Source organism: Trachurus japonicus, chromosome 18, assembly GCF_045865225.1.
Source record: "Trachurus japonicus isolate A0001 chromosome 18, Traja_1.0".
NCBI lineage: Eukaryota > Metazoa > Chordata > Actinopteri > Carangiformes > Carangidae > Trachurus > Trachurus japonicus.
Genome location: NC_140924.1, coordinates 18,267,889 through 18,282,877, shown reverse-complemented (window position 1 = coordinate 18,282,877; position 14,989 = coordinate 18,267,889). Strand labels below are relative to the sequence as shown.

At 42.0% G+C, this 14,989-nt stretch overlaps 1 protein-coding gene across 1 annotated transcript; it reads left to right on the top strand.

The window, feature by feature from the left end:
- The first annotated feature begins 1,799 nt into the window (after positions 1-1,799).
- Positions 1,800-14,599, top strand: f13a1b (coagulation factor XIII, A1 polypeptide b). Its single transcript, XM_085759183.1, has 15 exons — positions 1,800-1,907; positions 5,028-5,257; positions 6,384-6,572; positions 6,667-6,915; positions 8,754-8,872; positions 9,590-9,697; positions 9,783-9,957; positions 10,067-10,205; positions 10,843-10,946; positions 11,210-11,298; positions 11,410-11,563; positions 12,476-12,751; positions 12,855-13,015; positions 13,193-13,329; positions 14,011-14,599. The coding sequence occupies exons 2-15, from the start codon at positions 5,071-5,073 to the stop codon at positions 14,150-14,152; spliced, it is 2,229 nt and encodes a 742-aa protein (XP_085615309.1). The 5' UTR covers positions 1,800-1,907; positions 5,028-5,070; the 3' UTR covers positions 14,153-14,599.
- Positions 14,600-14,989: the final 390 nt, after the last annotated feature.

The window sequence follows — 14,989 nt, the reverse complement described above, 5'->3', positions numbered from 1 at the left end:
AGAAGTGTAGTCATGATAGTAGTAGTAGTGTAGCAGTGCAGTAGTGTTATGGTAGTGATAGGAGTGTAGTGATAGTGGCAATAGTGATAGAAGTGTAGAAGTGGAGTAGTGATAGTAACTAGTAGTAGTAGTAGTAGTAGTAGTAGTAGTAGTAGTGTAGCAGTGCAGTAGTGTTATAGTAGTGATGGTACTGTAGTACTAGTATCAGTAATAGTAAAGTGGTAGAAGTGTGTATAGTTGTGTAACTCAGACCCTGATCGTCCTCTGAACCGGTTCATGAGCCTCAATCAAACGTCTCTCCAGCCTTCAGCCTTCAGCCTTCAGTCCGTCACGGTGGACGAGGAGGAGGACGACAGTGATTTGTGACACCGTGACCTCATGGTGCTGGTGGTGGTGGATGACTAAATACTTCTGTGTGTGTTGCTCTGGAGTGGAGTTGTTAAATCTGGAGGACTTGTTGCACAATTGGTTATTTATTAAGAACAAAAAAAAAAACCCAAAACCACAACCAGAACCCACTGGTGCAGCACCGGGAGTGTCCCCGGCTCGCCATGGAGACAATAACACAAACCAATAAAAAAAAAAAACTTAAAATTAAAACACTGGTAAACCATCAGAAGTGAGCACACCACATACACACATCACGCACCTGTGGCCATAGAGACGGGATGAAATCGCTACAAAGAGCGCAGATATGAATAACATAGATCAACAATACTAGAAACAAACACTGGACTGAAATAGAGATCAGTCAGCGCCGCGCCGGTGAGCAAAAACCATGTTGTTACAAAACTGGGCAGAAGATCAACATGAATCACTTGTGATACTAAATTAATACATGATATGCGCTTGTTGCACAAGATGGCAGACAAGTTTTCTTTTCAGCTTCGCAGCCAAGAATAAACTTCCAGTGGCGACTTCAGACGTCTGGTCGGACTTAGAATAATAATGGTTTTAACTAGAATAGCGATTCAGTGAGGCTGTACTTAAACACACGGGTGTTAATTTGCTAACATGGTGATGTTTATCAGTTATGAACCTGACGGCCGGCCGCCTCACCAGGGCCTTTGTCTGTCTGTTGAGAGCCCCCTCCCCACCCACCTCACCCATCCCCCCACCTCCTCCACCCTGTGTGGGTTTCCTCCTGCTTCTCCAGCTTCCTCCCACCGTCCAAACACAGGCAGCAGCAGCAGCAGCAGCACAGGTTAAATCTGAATGAACTGTATGTCAGCTCTGTGGCAGACTGGCAGCTGGTACATGCTGTACCCAGACTCTCAACCAGCCCCCCCCCTTCCCCCAAACCCCCCAAACTCACCCCTAATTACACTCAATGACATACAGTAAGCAGAAAAGCTGATGAATACATGTATAGATCATCTAAGATCAACATTTCATGACCGTTCATCCATCAATAGTGATACTCTGTGAAACAAAACAAAGATGCAAGAAAAGAATATGAGTAAGATGTAAGATAGTTATTTCGTGTGCGTGCGTGTGTGTGTGCGTGCGTGTGTTTGTGTGTGTCATCTTGAATGAGACTCGATCAGTCTGTGACTTTATCTGTCTGAGCCTCGTCCAGCTGTGGTTTGTGCAGAGATGGTAGATTCCACATCCTGCTCCCAACTTGGACTGACCAGCTACACCCACGACAACACTGTTTCCCCGCAGAGCACACACACATGCACACACATGCATACACACAAACACACACACATGCACGCACACACACATGCACACACACACAGATCTTCCTTGCCCCTGTAGGATATATAAACAGAGGCAGAGGAGACTCCCAGCCGGTGAAGCAGCAGCAGACTGACTCCAACCAGCAGCAGCAGCAGCTTCTCTCTCCACCTGCGTCTGAGCTGCGTCCACTCGGCACCGAGACAGACTCGAAGACTGAATTCGTAAGTACCAGCTCTGCTTTGGTGCAAAACTTTTATTGCACCAAGGTTTCTTAATGGTTTGATTCTTTTGTTTTGTTTATACCTTCCAGATGTGAAGATGCAAATTAATTTGCTGACACATCTGAGAGTCACTTAAAAAGTTTTGCAGTGTTTGAAACTTTTTGCAGCAGCAAAAGAAACTCACTTACAAAACACTATGTACATGGCTGCATGAGTCATAACAAAGTGTTTCTGAACTATTAGTAATAATAGTGTTTATAGTAACAGTGGAGCTAATCAACAGTTTGCTTCTAGTCTTGTTCAGCATACATGCAGCATCAAAACATATTGCAGAATTTATATTTGATTTATATCTTTTTTGTCTTTGAAAGTATGTTTTATGATACTGTATATTTTTATCACATCAAAATGTGAAAATGTTGAGTTCTGCTTCTAAACATGTTTGACAACAGTTTTTTTTATGAATTGTTGTTAAAACATGAACCATACTGCAGTATAATCATAGAAATTGAATAGACTTTTGATGTACTTTACTTGAGTTTTTCCAATTTGTGTGACTCAATAACCTACTCCAGTACAGTAAATATTTTATAGAAAAATGTCATTTTTATTCCATTTTATTAACTATACAGTTACAGGTTGTAAGAACTTACAACAGCATCAGTAACAACAATGCAGAATATTACCACTGGGCTCTAGTGTCAATAATGATACTTTTCAGTATTATGCAAATAATAATTTTGTATTTTTTTACTAAACCTTCCTCATCTTTTCCAGTGCAAAAAAAAAAATCGAGTTTAGTGTATTTAGGGCTGATGGGTTAGGAAAAGAAAAAAAAATTGAGGATAGCATCATTCAAAACTATATGATCAGACTTATTATAGCTGTTAATAATAGTGGGTTGTAGCCATAGTAGAGAAGTGTGCCAGGGATTCATCAGTATCTAATCCAATAGTAATGGAAGTGGAAATCGAGATGTTTCCACTCATGAGTCCATAAAAGTGAAAACAATGAAGCAAAATGACCAAAACTGAACGAACCCTCCACTGTGTGAATGAATCAAACTGTTAGATCCAAGTTTATGGTGCTAACACCTCGATGTAAACAAAGACCCTCAGTGTACTCGCTGTGACTCATTAAACCCACGACACACCAAACACAACATACAGTAAATGACATCAACCCCTCAGGGGGCCCACATGGGGTCTACCACCTAAAACCTGCTCCCAGGGGGCCGAGCTGCAGGTCGGAGGGGCCTGAAGCCATGATGATTATGTAAGAGTGAGGTAAGACTGATTTAACCGTTAAACACACAGCATCTGTTTTCATTAGATGCAAACAGGGGGGGCACAGTATGGAGTTGGTGCATTTGTGGTACAACACCTGGCAGAGGAAAAGCCTCACGGTTGCATAATGTGGGAGTGGGCAGGGGTCTGCATGAGTCATGACTTCACACAGTGGATGGTCTGTTTTCACCTGGACCGGCGGTGGCAGAGATGGACATGGACAAACAATAGTATATACTTAGTTTAAAAGTATGCAAATGTATTTAAACTCAATCTAAAGTTGTATTATTATGTTATATCTTAGGTTTTTATGCAAAAAACATAAAGCTTTTCATTTGTTTTGTTGCTTGATACTTTAAACTACAATTGTTATTAGATTATCATATATTTTACATGTAAAAACAAACACCAACTACTTAAAATACTGCAGAGGTACTAGAGGTACTAAATAAATATGATAAAACATTAGTGAGATGGAAGCAGGAAGTAGCTAAAAATGGAAATACTCAAGTACTTCAAACCTGTTTTAAATAGTACACATGTATGACTTTTTATATATGTTTATAAGTAGAGCATGTGCTGACACTTTACTGTGGTTAACAGCTATAAAAACAACTACTAATATCTCTCTGAAACAGTCGCTCTTCTTCCTCTACATGAACAAACCACTGTTGAAACTTTGTGTTTTTGGTTTCACAGTTTTTTTTTTCTGTTTATCATAATTTATCATGTTGACGTGACATCACACCTTTGAAAACTCCCATGACTGGGACGGACTCTTATTTGTCTCTTCTACATAACTTTGTCTTTTTATAGACATGATTGACGCACTGTGTTGAAGCGGATGTTCCTCTCTGCGCGACCACAAACACACAAGACAATATTTGCAAAGTGAAAATAAGCGGCTCAACACTAAGAGCAGAGCCAACGTCTTACCGGACAGGGCGTTACAATATATCACACACACACACCCTCCTCCTACAGACCAACACACAAACACTCACTGAATCCACATGTGATATAGAAATGTTCTTTGTATTTAATAATACATGCAGAAAGTTACGTCATTCATGAACTTCTGTATTTTATTTGCTACTTGAACACCTCCCGCTCTCTCTCTCTCACACACACACACACACACACACACACACACACACTGGCACGTTTCCTGTTCACACAGATGTAAGGCAGATGAGTGAAAAATGTGAGAAGAGGTTGTTCGCCATGCAGGAATGAGTAGAGCATGATGGGAATTCAGGCTTTCAAAGCTGCAGAAGCTCTTAAAGGGGACATATAATGGAAATATTACTTTTTTTATATATTTAGGTGTTTTTCTTGTCTTCCGGCCCCTAAAATGTGAGAATTGGCAAAAAAAAATCTGTAATTTTCAGGCTTCCTAAATTGAACTCCATGTAGTTTTACGAGCTGCTCCCTCGGTTGTCTGACAATGATGTCATTAGTTTTTGAATTTGCATAATCCCAGCCCTACCTGGGACCAGTAGAAGGGGTGGGGCGAGGGCAGTGGTTCATTTGCATTTAAAGGGACAGGCTCTGAAACCAGCTGTTCTGAACAGGGCTGTTTTGAAAGGATGAAAAGAGCTGTGATGTTTGATCCTTGGGGTATTTTGACCGGAATATGTCACAGATGTCTTTAAGACACCTGGGAACTATTTTAGATTGTGGAAAAGGGGCATAATATGTCTCCTTTAAAGCTTTTAAAAATGTTTGACCGCTCTAAAATCGAAATACAATAATGAAAAGCAATGGAGACACAGCAAGAGCAAACGCAGCAAATACAAGTGAGAAAACTTTGTCCTTCTCTCTCCTCCTCCAGTCCTGCCCAGGATCATCCAGACTGAGCTACCACCACCACCACCATGTCTGACCAAGATGTCGTCCCGACTCCCTCTGCTCCCCCTCCTCCGCCCTCTGGACCCCGTCCCAAGGTGACGAACCGCGGCCGCTCCACAGATCCCTTGGCCACCTCCAACTCCGACTTCATGGACATCCCCGAGCGCGAGTACCACGTTGCCCCGGGCCCCAGAGGGTATCCACCTATGACTGGTGAGAGAGCAGAGTGGAGAGGACGGTGTCACTGTGATTAACCCAGACAAGACGTCACAGTGCGTCTTGGTTGGAGAAGATAAACTCCTTTTCCCATCAGTGATGCTGTTTCCAGTCGACGCTGTTTAATGACTGACACATGAACCACGTCCAAATTGGATAAATTCACTTCCTGCAGGTTGTGGTTAAACCGCAGCTTCCAGCCTTCCACACACACAGATATACAGATGTGACAGGAACGTAATATCTGGAAATTATTGTGAATAAGCACATTATTAGCCAATAACAGCCCTAGGATTTTGAAGATTTTGTTTGTGGCCCACCAAACAGTGTAAAAGTGCAAACACCAAATCACACACACCTACCTACAACTGAATAAACAGACACACATGCATATGGGATAGGCAAATGAAATAACCTCAAATCTCTTTGGGTTTATTGCTATTGCTAGTAATTGGAGTTGGTGCGCATAACACATTATGGGCTACAGAAAAGTATAGCCTATTTGAATTAAAGAGGAACTATGCTACATTTTTACCTCATTTAAAAAACTTTGTAGTAATTGTGATGGTTAATTAAATGACTTGTTACAGGGAGAATGGAGGCTCTCTGCCTTCCACCTAGCGTCTTTTGGCCAAAAACCAACCTTGTAAGATCAGAGCCTCCGACCCGGTGTCCCAGCTCTTGTCTTGGCGGCACCGCCACACAAACGCACCCCGTAACCCGCAATCTTTTGTTTATTATAAATAAGACTTCACAAATATACACATCGTAATGTTATCAAGCACTCCATTGATTGGTTTCTCACTGGCTTCATTGAAAACATGGCCGGGAGGAGGGTTAGCAAAGCAGCAGAAAAGTGACTGGACTTGCATAGTTCCCCTTTAAATTTTGTAAAGAAAACAGTGTGGAACATGTTTATGTTAAATGAATTAAACTGAACTGCAGTTGGGACCTTTATGACCATGTGGATCTCCCAAGTGGTTGTGGCCCTAAACAAAGTTTTAGAGTGTTTATGCCAGCAGATGAATACCTGATTGTTTCTCTCTCTGCGGTCCCAAATCCATCCCAAAGTGTTTGAGACGTCGCGCTCTCCTTGTCTCCTTGTCGCTCTCTGTCCGTTCAGGGATGCTTGACATCGTCGACGTGGACATGATGCGGAGGCCCACCGAGAGCAACAAGATGCAGCACCACACCATGTACTACAACTCGGACAATCTCATCGTCCGCCGAGGTCAAGAGTTCGAGGTCAAGATCACCTTCAACCGCCCCTACAACCCGGCTCAAGACAAGATCGCCCTGGAGTTTATCATCGGTGAGTCGTTGTCGACGGTCGTTTTCATCCTGCAGGAAACACTTCAGACTTCAGACTTGAATCCGTCGTTCTGAGTGTGTTTTCCCTCCACCAGGCTCCAGCCCTCAGTACAGCAAGGGCACCTACATCCCCGTCTTCCCCACCGCCGAGCGTCAGACCTCCTGGGCCGGTCGCATCACCAACACATCGGGCAACGAGGTCACCATGGGCGTCACTCCCAGGGCAGATTGCATCGTGGGGAAGTACCACATGTACGTCGCCGTGTCAACAATGTATGGCATCCGCAGGACCGTTAAGGACCGGAGCCGGGACCTCTACATCCTCTTCAACCCCTGGGCTCGAGGTCAGTTTAGGACTCTTTCTCTGTCTCATTATTCACTTAAACATCGATGTGACCAGTGGTGGACAGTAACGGAGTAAATTTACTTGAGTACTGTACTTAGGTACATATCCAGAGGATTTGTACTTTACTTGAGTATTAGATTTCATTGGTACTTATTACTCTTACTTGAATACATTTCCAAGACAAATATTTTTACTTTTACTCGAGGTAATTTCTAGGAAGGCTGAAAAGTACTTGTTACTTTCAGGTCTGCTCTTTTTTTTTTTCTAAAATACTATTGGACACAAGATGTGTTTGTCAAAGAAGGAAACCCTGACCCTAACCCCTAAAAGTTTCAAAGAGTTCATTCTCAGAAACAAGAGTTAAAAGCTCCTTAAATTCATTTAGAAAAAATTATAGTAATTCATTGATGTGAAAAATAAGAAATTTACTCTTACTCTTTCTTTTACTTAAGCAGAAGTAAGTGATATATTTGTGTTAATATAAGTCTTAAATAGTTATATCTTCCGACAGCAATCACTTACATAGAGTGTTTGGACCGAAACACGGGTCTGTCAGTCACTCTGCTCTGCTCTGAGCCGAGGAGAAAACATTTATCGTATCCTACAGTTTTTATCCAATGAGGAGAGAGAACGGCATGCAGGGCTGTGTGTGCAGCCAAGGGACGCCGTGAATGTGGCGACGTAGGGACGAGGACTGTTATGGTGCGTTCAAGGAAACTCGTATTTTTCCGACCGTGAAGTGGTACCAGTTCGATCTGGTACGACTTCACCGGTCGGAAGTTACGAGTGGCCGTTATAGTGACTTTCACAGGTAAAACAGGTCGGAAAAACACGAGTGGGTTGCCTGGAACGCTACAAAGTCGTAAGTTGTGATTTGAAGCTGTAATTTACGATTTCAAAAGCCTGCCTGGAACGCAGCATTAGCGAAAACGACCGGACCACTTACTTCTGCTTTAAAGTAAATTTAAAGGGATAGTTCAACATTTTGGCAAATTGGCCCATTGCCATAATCGCTATAGTCATAGCAGTAGGTTCATTACCTTTAATTGTAGGTGTAAGCTATTTTCAGTACGGCGGAGCCAGCAGCTGGCTGCTCAGAGCTATGCTATGGAGGCTAACGGAATTTCTTGGTTTCCCTCATTAAACTCATCAAATTCAACATCCCAAAACTCCACAGCGCTTTTGTAGACAAGTTGTGACCTGCACAACCACCACACTATGAGATAATGACGGAACGATACGAAACGGAGCCGTTTTCGAGGTAAATTCATACAAAACCGCTGATGCGTGTTGCGTTCAGGGACAGTTTTTCAGCAAGCAGTCTCCGTATTTACCCTGTATTTACCTCGAAAACGGCTCCGTTTCGGATCGTTCCGTCATTATCTCATAGCGTGGTGGTTGTGCAGGTCACAACTTGTCTACAAAAGCGCTGTGGAGTTTTGGGATGTTGAATTTGATGAGTTTAATGAGGGAAACCAAGAAATTCCCTTAGCCTCCATAGCGTAGCTCTGAGCAGCCTGCTGCTGCGCTCCGCCGTACTGAAAATAGCTTACACCTACAATTAAAGGTAATGAACCTACTGCTATGACTATAGCGATTATGGCAATGGGCCAATTTGCCAAAATGTTGAACTATCCCTTTAAAAGCATGTACTAAGTACCTTTAAAAGCAAGTACTTTTTTACTCTTACTCGAGTAACATGTCGACTGAGCTACTTTTACTTGTAACGGAGTAAGTTTTGACCAGTAGTATTTGTACTCTTACTCAAGTACTGGGGTCGAGTACTCTGTCCATCTCTGGATGTGACTCTTTGTTTTATTTATTTTTCTTTCTCAGATGACGCCGTGTTTCTGGACGATGAGGCCGAGAGGGAGGAGTGTGTGATGACGGAGGTGGGGATCATCTACCACGGCTCCTTTGACGACGTCTCTGAGAGAAACTGGAACTATGGACAGGTAGGAGGAGGAGAAATAACACCATAAAGGACTTTAAGACTTACTCAATTGCAATTACTTCAATTTCCCTCTATATCTGAAACAATATTTGATTCCCTTCAGTTCACAATACAACCTTAGGCATACTGGTCAACTTTTCTTTTTTACCCCTAGAATCAATAAAGAATCTGGTCAACGTGCATTCAAATACAAAGCCCCTGCTGACTGGAATAATCTCCCTGGTTCAATTAGGTCCATATCCTCTTTACATCTTTTTAAATCAGCATTGTTTACCTACCTTCAAACACCCTGCTCCTGTCTGTGATGTAAGGTCCCTCTGACATGAAGTGTAACTAATCAAATAAATTACTGTATTTATTTTTATCTCATTTATTTATTTTTATTTTTATTTTTACTGGTGTGTTGTATGGGGGGAGTCAGGATCGATAGAGCATTGTAGTGTGTGAGTGTGTGTGAATGGGCGTCTGTGTCTTTATATTGTATCATGTGTCTGTTCTTTTTTTGTTTGTTTGTTTGTTCGTTGTTTTTATTTTTTTTGTCTGTTCGTTTGTTCTGCTTACTTTCTTTGTATGTTACAATGTACTATGTATGTTTGTATTTCCGTTGATAACATGGACCCCCTCGAAAATGAGATGGCACATCTTAAGGGGCTATCCTGTAAAATAAAGTCAAAGTCAAACATTCATCATTCATCATCATTGTTTTTTATTTTCCTAGTTTAACTACGGAGTCCTGGACGCCTGTCTGTACATCATGGACCGGGCTGAGATGCCCATCACCAACCGAGGAGACCCCATCAAGATAACCAGAAAGGCCTCTGCTATTGTGAGATGATGTTTGATCCTTTAAAACGTCATATACAGACAGGTTATTATTAGAGAAATAAAATCTAACACCTGCTCTCACTCAGCTGAACTCCCGTGATGACGAGGGCGTGCTGGTTGGGAACTGGACTGGCGACTACACCTACGGAGTGGCGCCCACTTCCTGGACCGGCAGCACAGACATCCTGCTCACCTTCGCCAGCAGCAAGATGTCCGTCTGCTACGCTCAGTGCTGGGTCTACGCCGCCGTCTTCAACTCCTGTGAGATCTCGAAGGAACCCAGATAGAAAAGAAGAATAGATTTAATCTGCTCTTATTACTGTGGGTTTGATCTTTCCACTCCTTCATTCTCTGTCTTTCTGTGTCCCAGTCCTGCGCTGCCTGGGTATCCCGTCCCGTGTCGTCACCAACTTCTACTCTGCTCATGACAACAACGGGAACCTGAAGACTGACATCATCCTGGACGAAGGTGGCAGGATTGACCGCAACCGCACCAAGGACTCCATCTGGTAGCAATTTAAATCTGACGTTTTTGAGCTACTGAACTTCACTCTGGTTTGTTTTAAACAAAGAGGATGACTCCAGATACTTTAGGTGACCCCTTGACCTTTTACAACTGAGGAATAACAAAATATGAAGTTGTCTATGGATATTCTCATTCGTCCAGGTCATAGTTATCTCTGGGCAACAAATTGAATTGAGGGCAATTGGACTTGTATTTGTCCAAGGGGCTTCATCAGTTTGCAACCTATCGGTCTGACTAGTCAGACAAGTAAGGACTAGTCTTCCTAGACAAATGCAAGTTCAGTTGCCTTTGATTCAATTTATTGCCCAGAAGAAATCTAAAGTTAACCTTTCCATTTTGAAAACTTCTCTCTCGTGGCTCCACAGACGGAAATCTCAAGATCTCATGACCATTCAGGCCTCTTTTGAGAAACATTGGTTTTCATGACCCCTCCTCCTGTCATCCTCTTACAGCAGCACCAGTCTCATGACAAACATGTTCAATCCCAATAATAAGGATCACATCCACAATACAGGCTGCTGCCAGGCTGTGGTGCATGGAAGAAATACCAATAACAAACAGGTTTAGATAATGATAATGTTGATGATGATGTGTGGTAAATAAATATCTGTCATTGTCAGGAACTATCACTGCTGGAATGAGTGCTACATGACCAGACCAGACCTGCCAACTGGCTTTGGAGGCTGGCAAGTTGTGGATGCAACACCGCAGGAGACCAGCGATGGTATGATAATATGAAGCTGGCAAATATTATATGATATTTTTAACAGGTTTTGGTTGATTAAAAGTCATATTAATTGCCATTATTATTATTATTATTAATGATTTAGGGCTGAATCGGAGTGACAAAGTAAATTAATGTGGAGTAATTTTCTCTATAAAAACTGTATAGGTTCAGTATAACAAATGGATCATTGTTTTCAGTGTTTTTAGAAAATACAGTGATGGCACATCAATAATTAATCTCTTCTTCCATTATCCATCAAGGCATGTACAGATGTGGCCCTGCATCTGTCCAGGCCATCAAACACGGGCAGATATGCTTCCCCTTCGATGCCGCCTTTGTGTTTGCTGAGGTGAATCTTAAATTTGTTTTTGTTAAGAAGCTTCACACTTCTCACTATACCTGTGGGTGGGTTTCTTTGCCCTTTCAAAGGCTCACTCTCTCTCCCTCTCTCTACCAACAGGTCAACAGTGATGTGGTGTTTTATTCCCGGATGAAAGACGGGTCCATGAAGCCGGTCAAAGTGAACCAGACTCACGTAGGCCGCATGATTCTGACCAAAACCCCAGGAGACATGACGCGCCGCGACATCACTGATCAGTACAAGTTTCCTGAAGGTAACAACAACAAGAGAAAAAAACATGCACAGTTCAAGGCTTCATATCTGGTAGATTATTTCACTGAAACCGATCCTGAATCTGTTTGTCTTTTTCATGCTGTATAAAAACAGTTAATTTGGGATGATGGTGGCTGAGTGTTGGCACAGTCGGCTCTGCTCTGGCTCTGCAGCACCAGCCACATGCCCTCACGAGGGTGCCAGCTCAGGCGGCGTGTTTGGGGAGTGGACATAGGCCCTTTTGGTCTGGGGATCGGCTCCAGCTGGCATCACGAGGACCCGAATAGTTGGCTCAGTTCTCGGGCTGAATTTACTGTCACTTTGGTATGAATTTGGCAGCAAATATTCGGATAACTGTTAGCCAAAGTTATTTCTTATTATCCCCAAATAAAACAGATGCAGATGATCAGGAAGGTCAAACATTCTGCGATATAACCAAAAACAAATGTTAATATTTTTCTTCTTTTTTTACGACAGATAGATAGATAGATAGATAGATAGATAGATAGATAGATAGATAGATAGATAGATAGATAGATAGATAGATAGATAGATAGATAGATAGATAGATAGATAGATAGATAGATAGATGTGCTCATAAACTTCTGTATGTAGAATATGCAGGTTTTTTGTTCTGGCAAAATTTTTAAAATGAGTGAACGGAAAATGTTAATTTAAGAAGGGTAAGTAATAAATAAGCCGATGCTTCAGCCTACACCTTTTCGGTCAAAGTGCATTGAATTGCTTGTTGTGTTTTTGTTTTGTTTTGTTTTTGTTTTTGTTATGTTTTGTTTTGTATCTATACTTTTATATTTGCCAATTGTAGTATTTGTTTTTACAAAGACCGAAATAAACACACTAAACTACACTGTTGTGCAGATTAGTTCATTTTATTTCCAATCACCCAATCCAGGCAGCACAGAGGAGCGGACCGTCCTGGAGAAAGCCGAGGAGTACGGCTGCAAACGAGACAAGTCCGAGCTTCCGGTGTCTGACGTGGACGTGGTCCTGCCCGCCCTGGAGGTCCGGGTCGGAGACGACTTCGAGCTGGCCGTGGAGTTCGTCAACAAGAGCGACCAGAAGCGCACGGTGACCGCCTACATCAGCGGGAACGTGGTGTATTACACCGGAGTCACCAGCTCTGAGTTCCTGTTTGAGACTCCAGCTGTGAAGATCGGCCCCAACAGAAGTAAAACCTTTCACAAATATACATCGTTTCAGATCTAGACTTTAAAAGAAACACCTGATTAAAGAGAGGAAGAACTGCAGTGTTGTGTTTTTCTGTTCTGCAGGTGTGAAAGAGTTGGTCTCGGTGAAGTCGACGAAATACATGGACGAGCTGGTGGAACAGGCCAACCTTCACTTCATCGTCACCGGGAAGGTGAAGGAGACCGGCCAGATCGTCTCCGCCATGAAAGTCATCGCCCTGCACAGTCCTGAGCTCCTCGTCGAGGTCTGAGATAACGTTTTCTCCCAACACGGATCAATCCATTTGATTTTTTGACATCAGATTGGTGGTTCATCACTTAGAAAACAACTTACTTCTACTTCTTTGTGATTCAAAAGTGTGCTATATAGATGTAGTTGGTTGAATTTGTGTGATGTAGCCTACTTCCTGTGTGTACTTCAGGTGTCCGGCGGGAGCAGAGTCCACGAAGAGATGATGGTGAGCGTGCAGTTTACAAACCCCTTCACCTTCAGCCTGGAGGGAGTCTACATTCGTCTGGAAGGAGCTGCCATGATGACGCCCAAGTACAAATACTACAGGTGAGCTTAGCACAGAGGAATGTGTGTGTATCTGTGTGTGTGTGTTTGGGTGTCAAACTATGGGACCCTTGTCATAACTGACACACACCTGAAGTGAAAATCACTCGTTTTTAGTTTGAAAGCCCAATTTTTCATCACATCGCCGGATTCATTCATCTGTTCACCTCCGTGTGTAGGTTGCGCGGCACAAACGTCTCCTGATGGGCTGTAGACATTTTTGCCAAATTTGCATCATAAAGGAAATCCATCCAACTCCTGTTTTGATATTCAAATTACACAAAGAAAACTCTAAAACTGTGTTTTTTTGATGTAGGATGTGGAGCAGGTGCTTTTTATTCATAACCACATTATGTTCCATTTTATTCCCTGAAAAGCACCAGAGAAGAAAAGAGTGTTATAAAGGTGCTATTCACTTATACATGGCTCATGTATCACTCATGGTCATTTAATGAATGAATTCCATTTTTTATTATAACTACAAAAGTTGTTCTGTTACATTGGTACTAAATCCTATTTCAATTATAGCTCATTTGTTCTTATATGGATTAATATATGAAGCAACTGTGAGGTTTATTTTTTATTTATTTATTTATCTTTTTTCAGTATTAAGGCCTGTGTTTTTGACTGTGACTGCCGTGACTGTGACCTTTCGGTAACCAACTCCAGCTGTTCTGGTTTCAGTCTGATCCCAGCAGGCTCCTCTCTGACCTGGACCGAGTTTTTCACCCCGCAGAGGCCCGGCCCCACCAGGATGATCGCTACTCTGGACTGTGCTGCCCTCAGGCAGGTGTCCGGCCAGGCAACTTTCACCATCAAGCCCTGAGGATCGTCGGAGGATCACTACAGGATCACTACAGGATCACACATATCCCTCATCATTTAACTCAGTTACACTTCGGCAAAAATATATAACCCATGTAACCGTAGATTTACAACAGGTATAGCTTCAGTACTTATTATAACAGTGGTTTTAGTTTTAAAATACTCTGCATTATTAGTCATAAGAACAGCATGTGCATTAGGATCTATTCTTCTTGAAGCACCAGGGGTTAATCAAATCAATTTTATAACCTATTAAACGAAGGAAACCTATGGTTTTTAAGTTTAGAAGAAGACAAAACACATCTACATACAATGTTGTCTCGTATTGGATTTTATTTGGAAATCTTTTTGATCAAAAATATCAAAATACACCAATGTCCCAAAATTCAAGTTGCAGTTGCCTGTTACAGATTTTCAGCCACTAGGGGGCAGAATTACTCCAACATAAGTCCAACAGACACAGAGCAATATTATCACTGGAGTTATTTTGTTTTCTTGATTGATATTATCCCAGTTACCTTACCTTACAATTAACGTTAAAAATATCTGTCTCTCTAGCTGATAGGTTTTTGATAATGAAGTGGGTTTAAAAAGCTTCTGCAAACACGAGAAACAGGTTTGATTGGGTTATTGACAAAACTAAAAGGTTGTTGTAAAGTCAAAACAATGAGCCAAAAGACACAAGAAAACCTCAGAGCTGGGTGATGTATTAGTGAACAAAATAATGGTTAATGCAGCTTTAACTTTCCCACTTCAGTTTTTAATCTATCCCCACTATTCAATAAAATTCAAATATCAACACGTCTACCGGTAACTTTTCTACCTTTTCATATAAAGC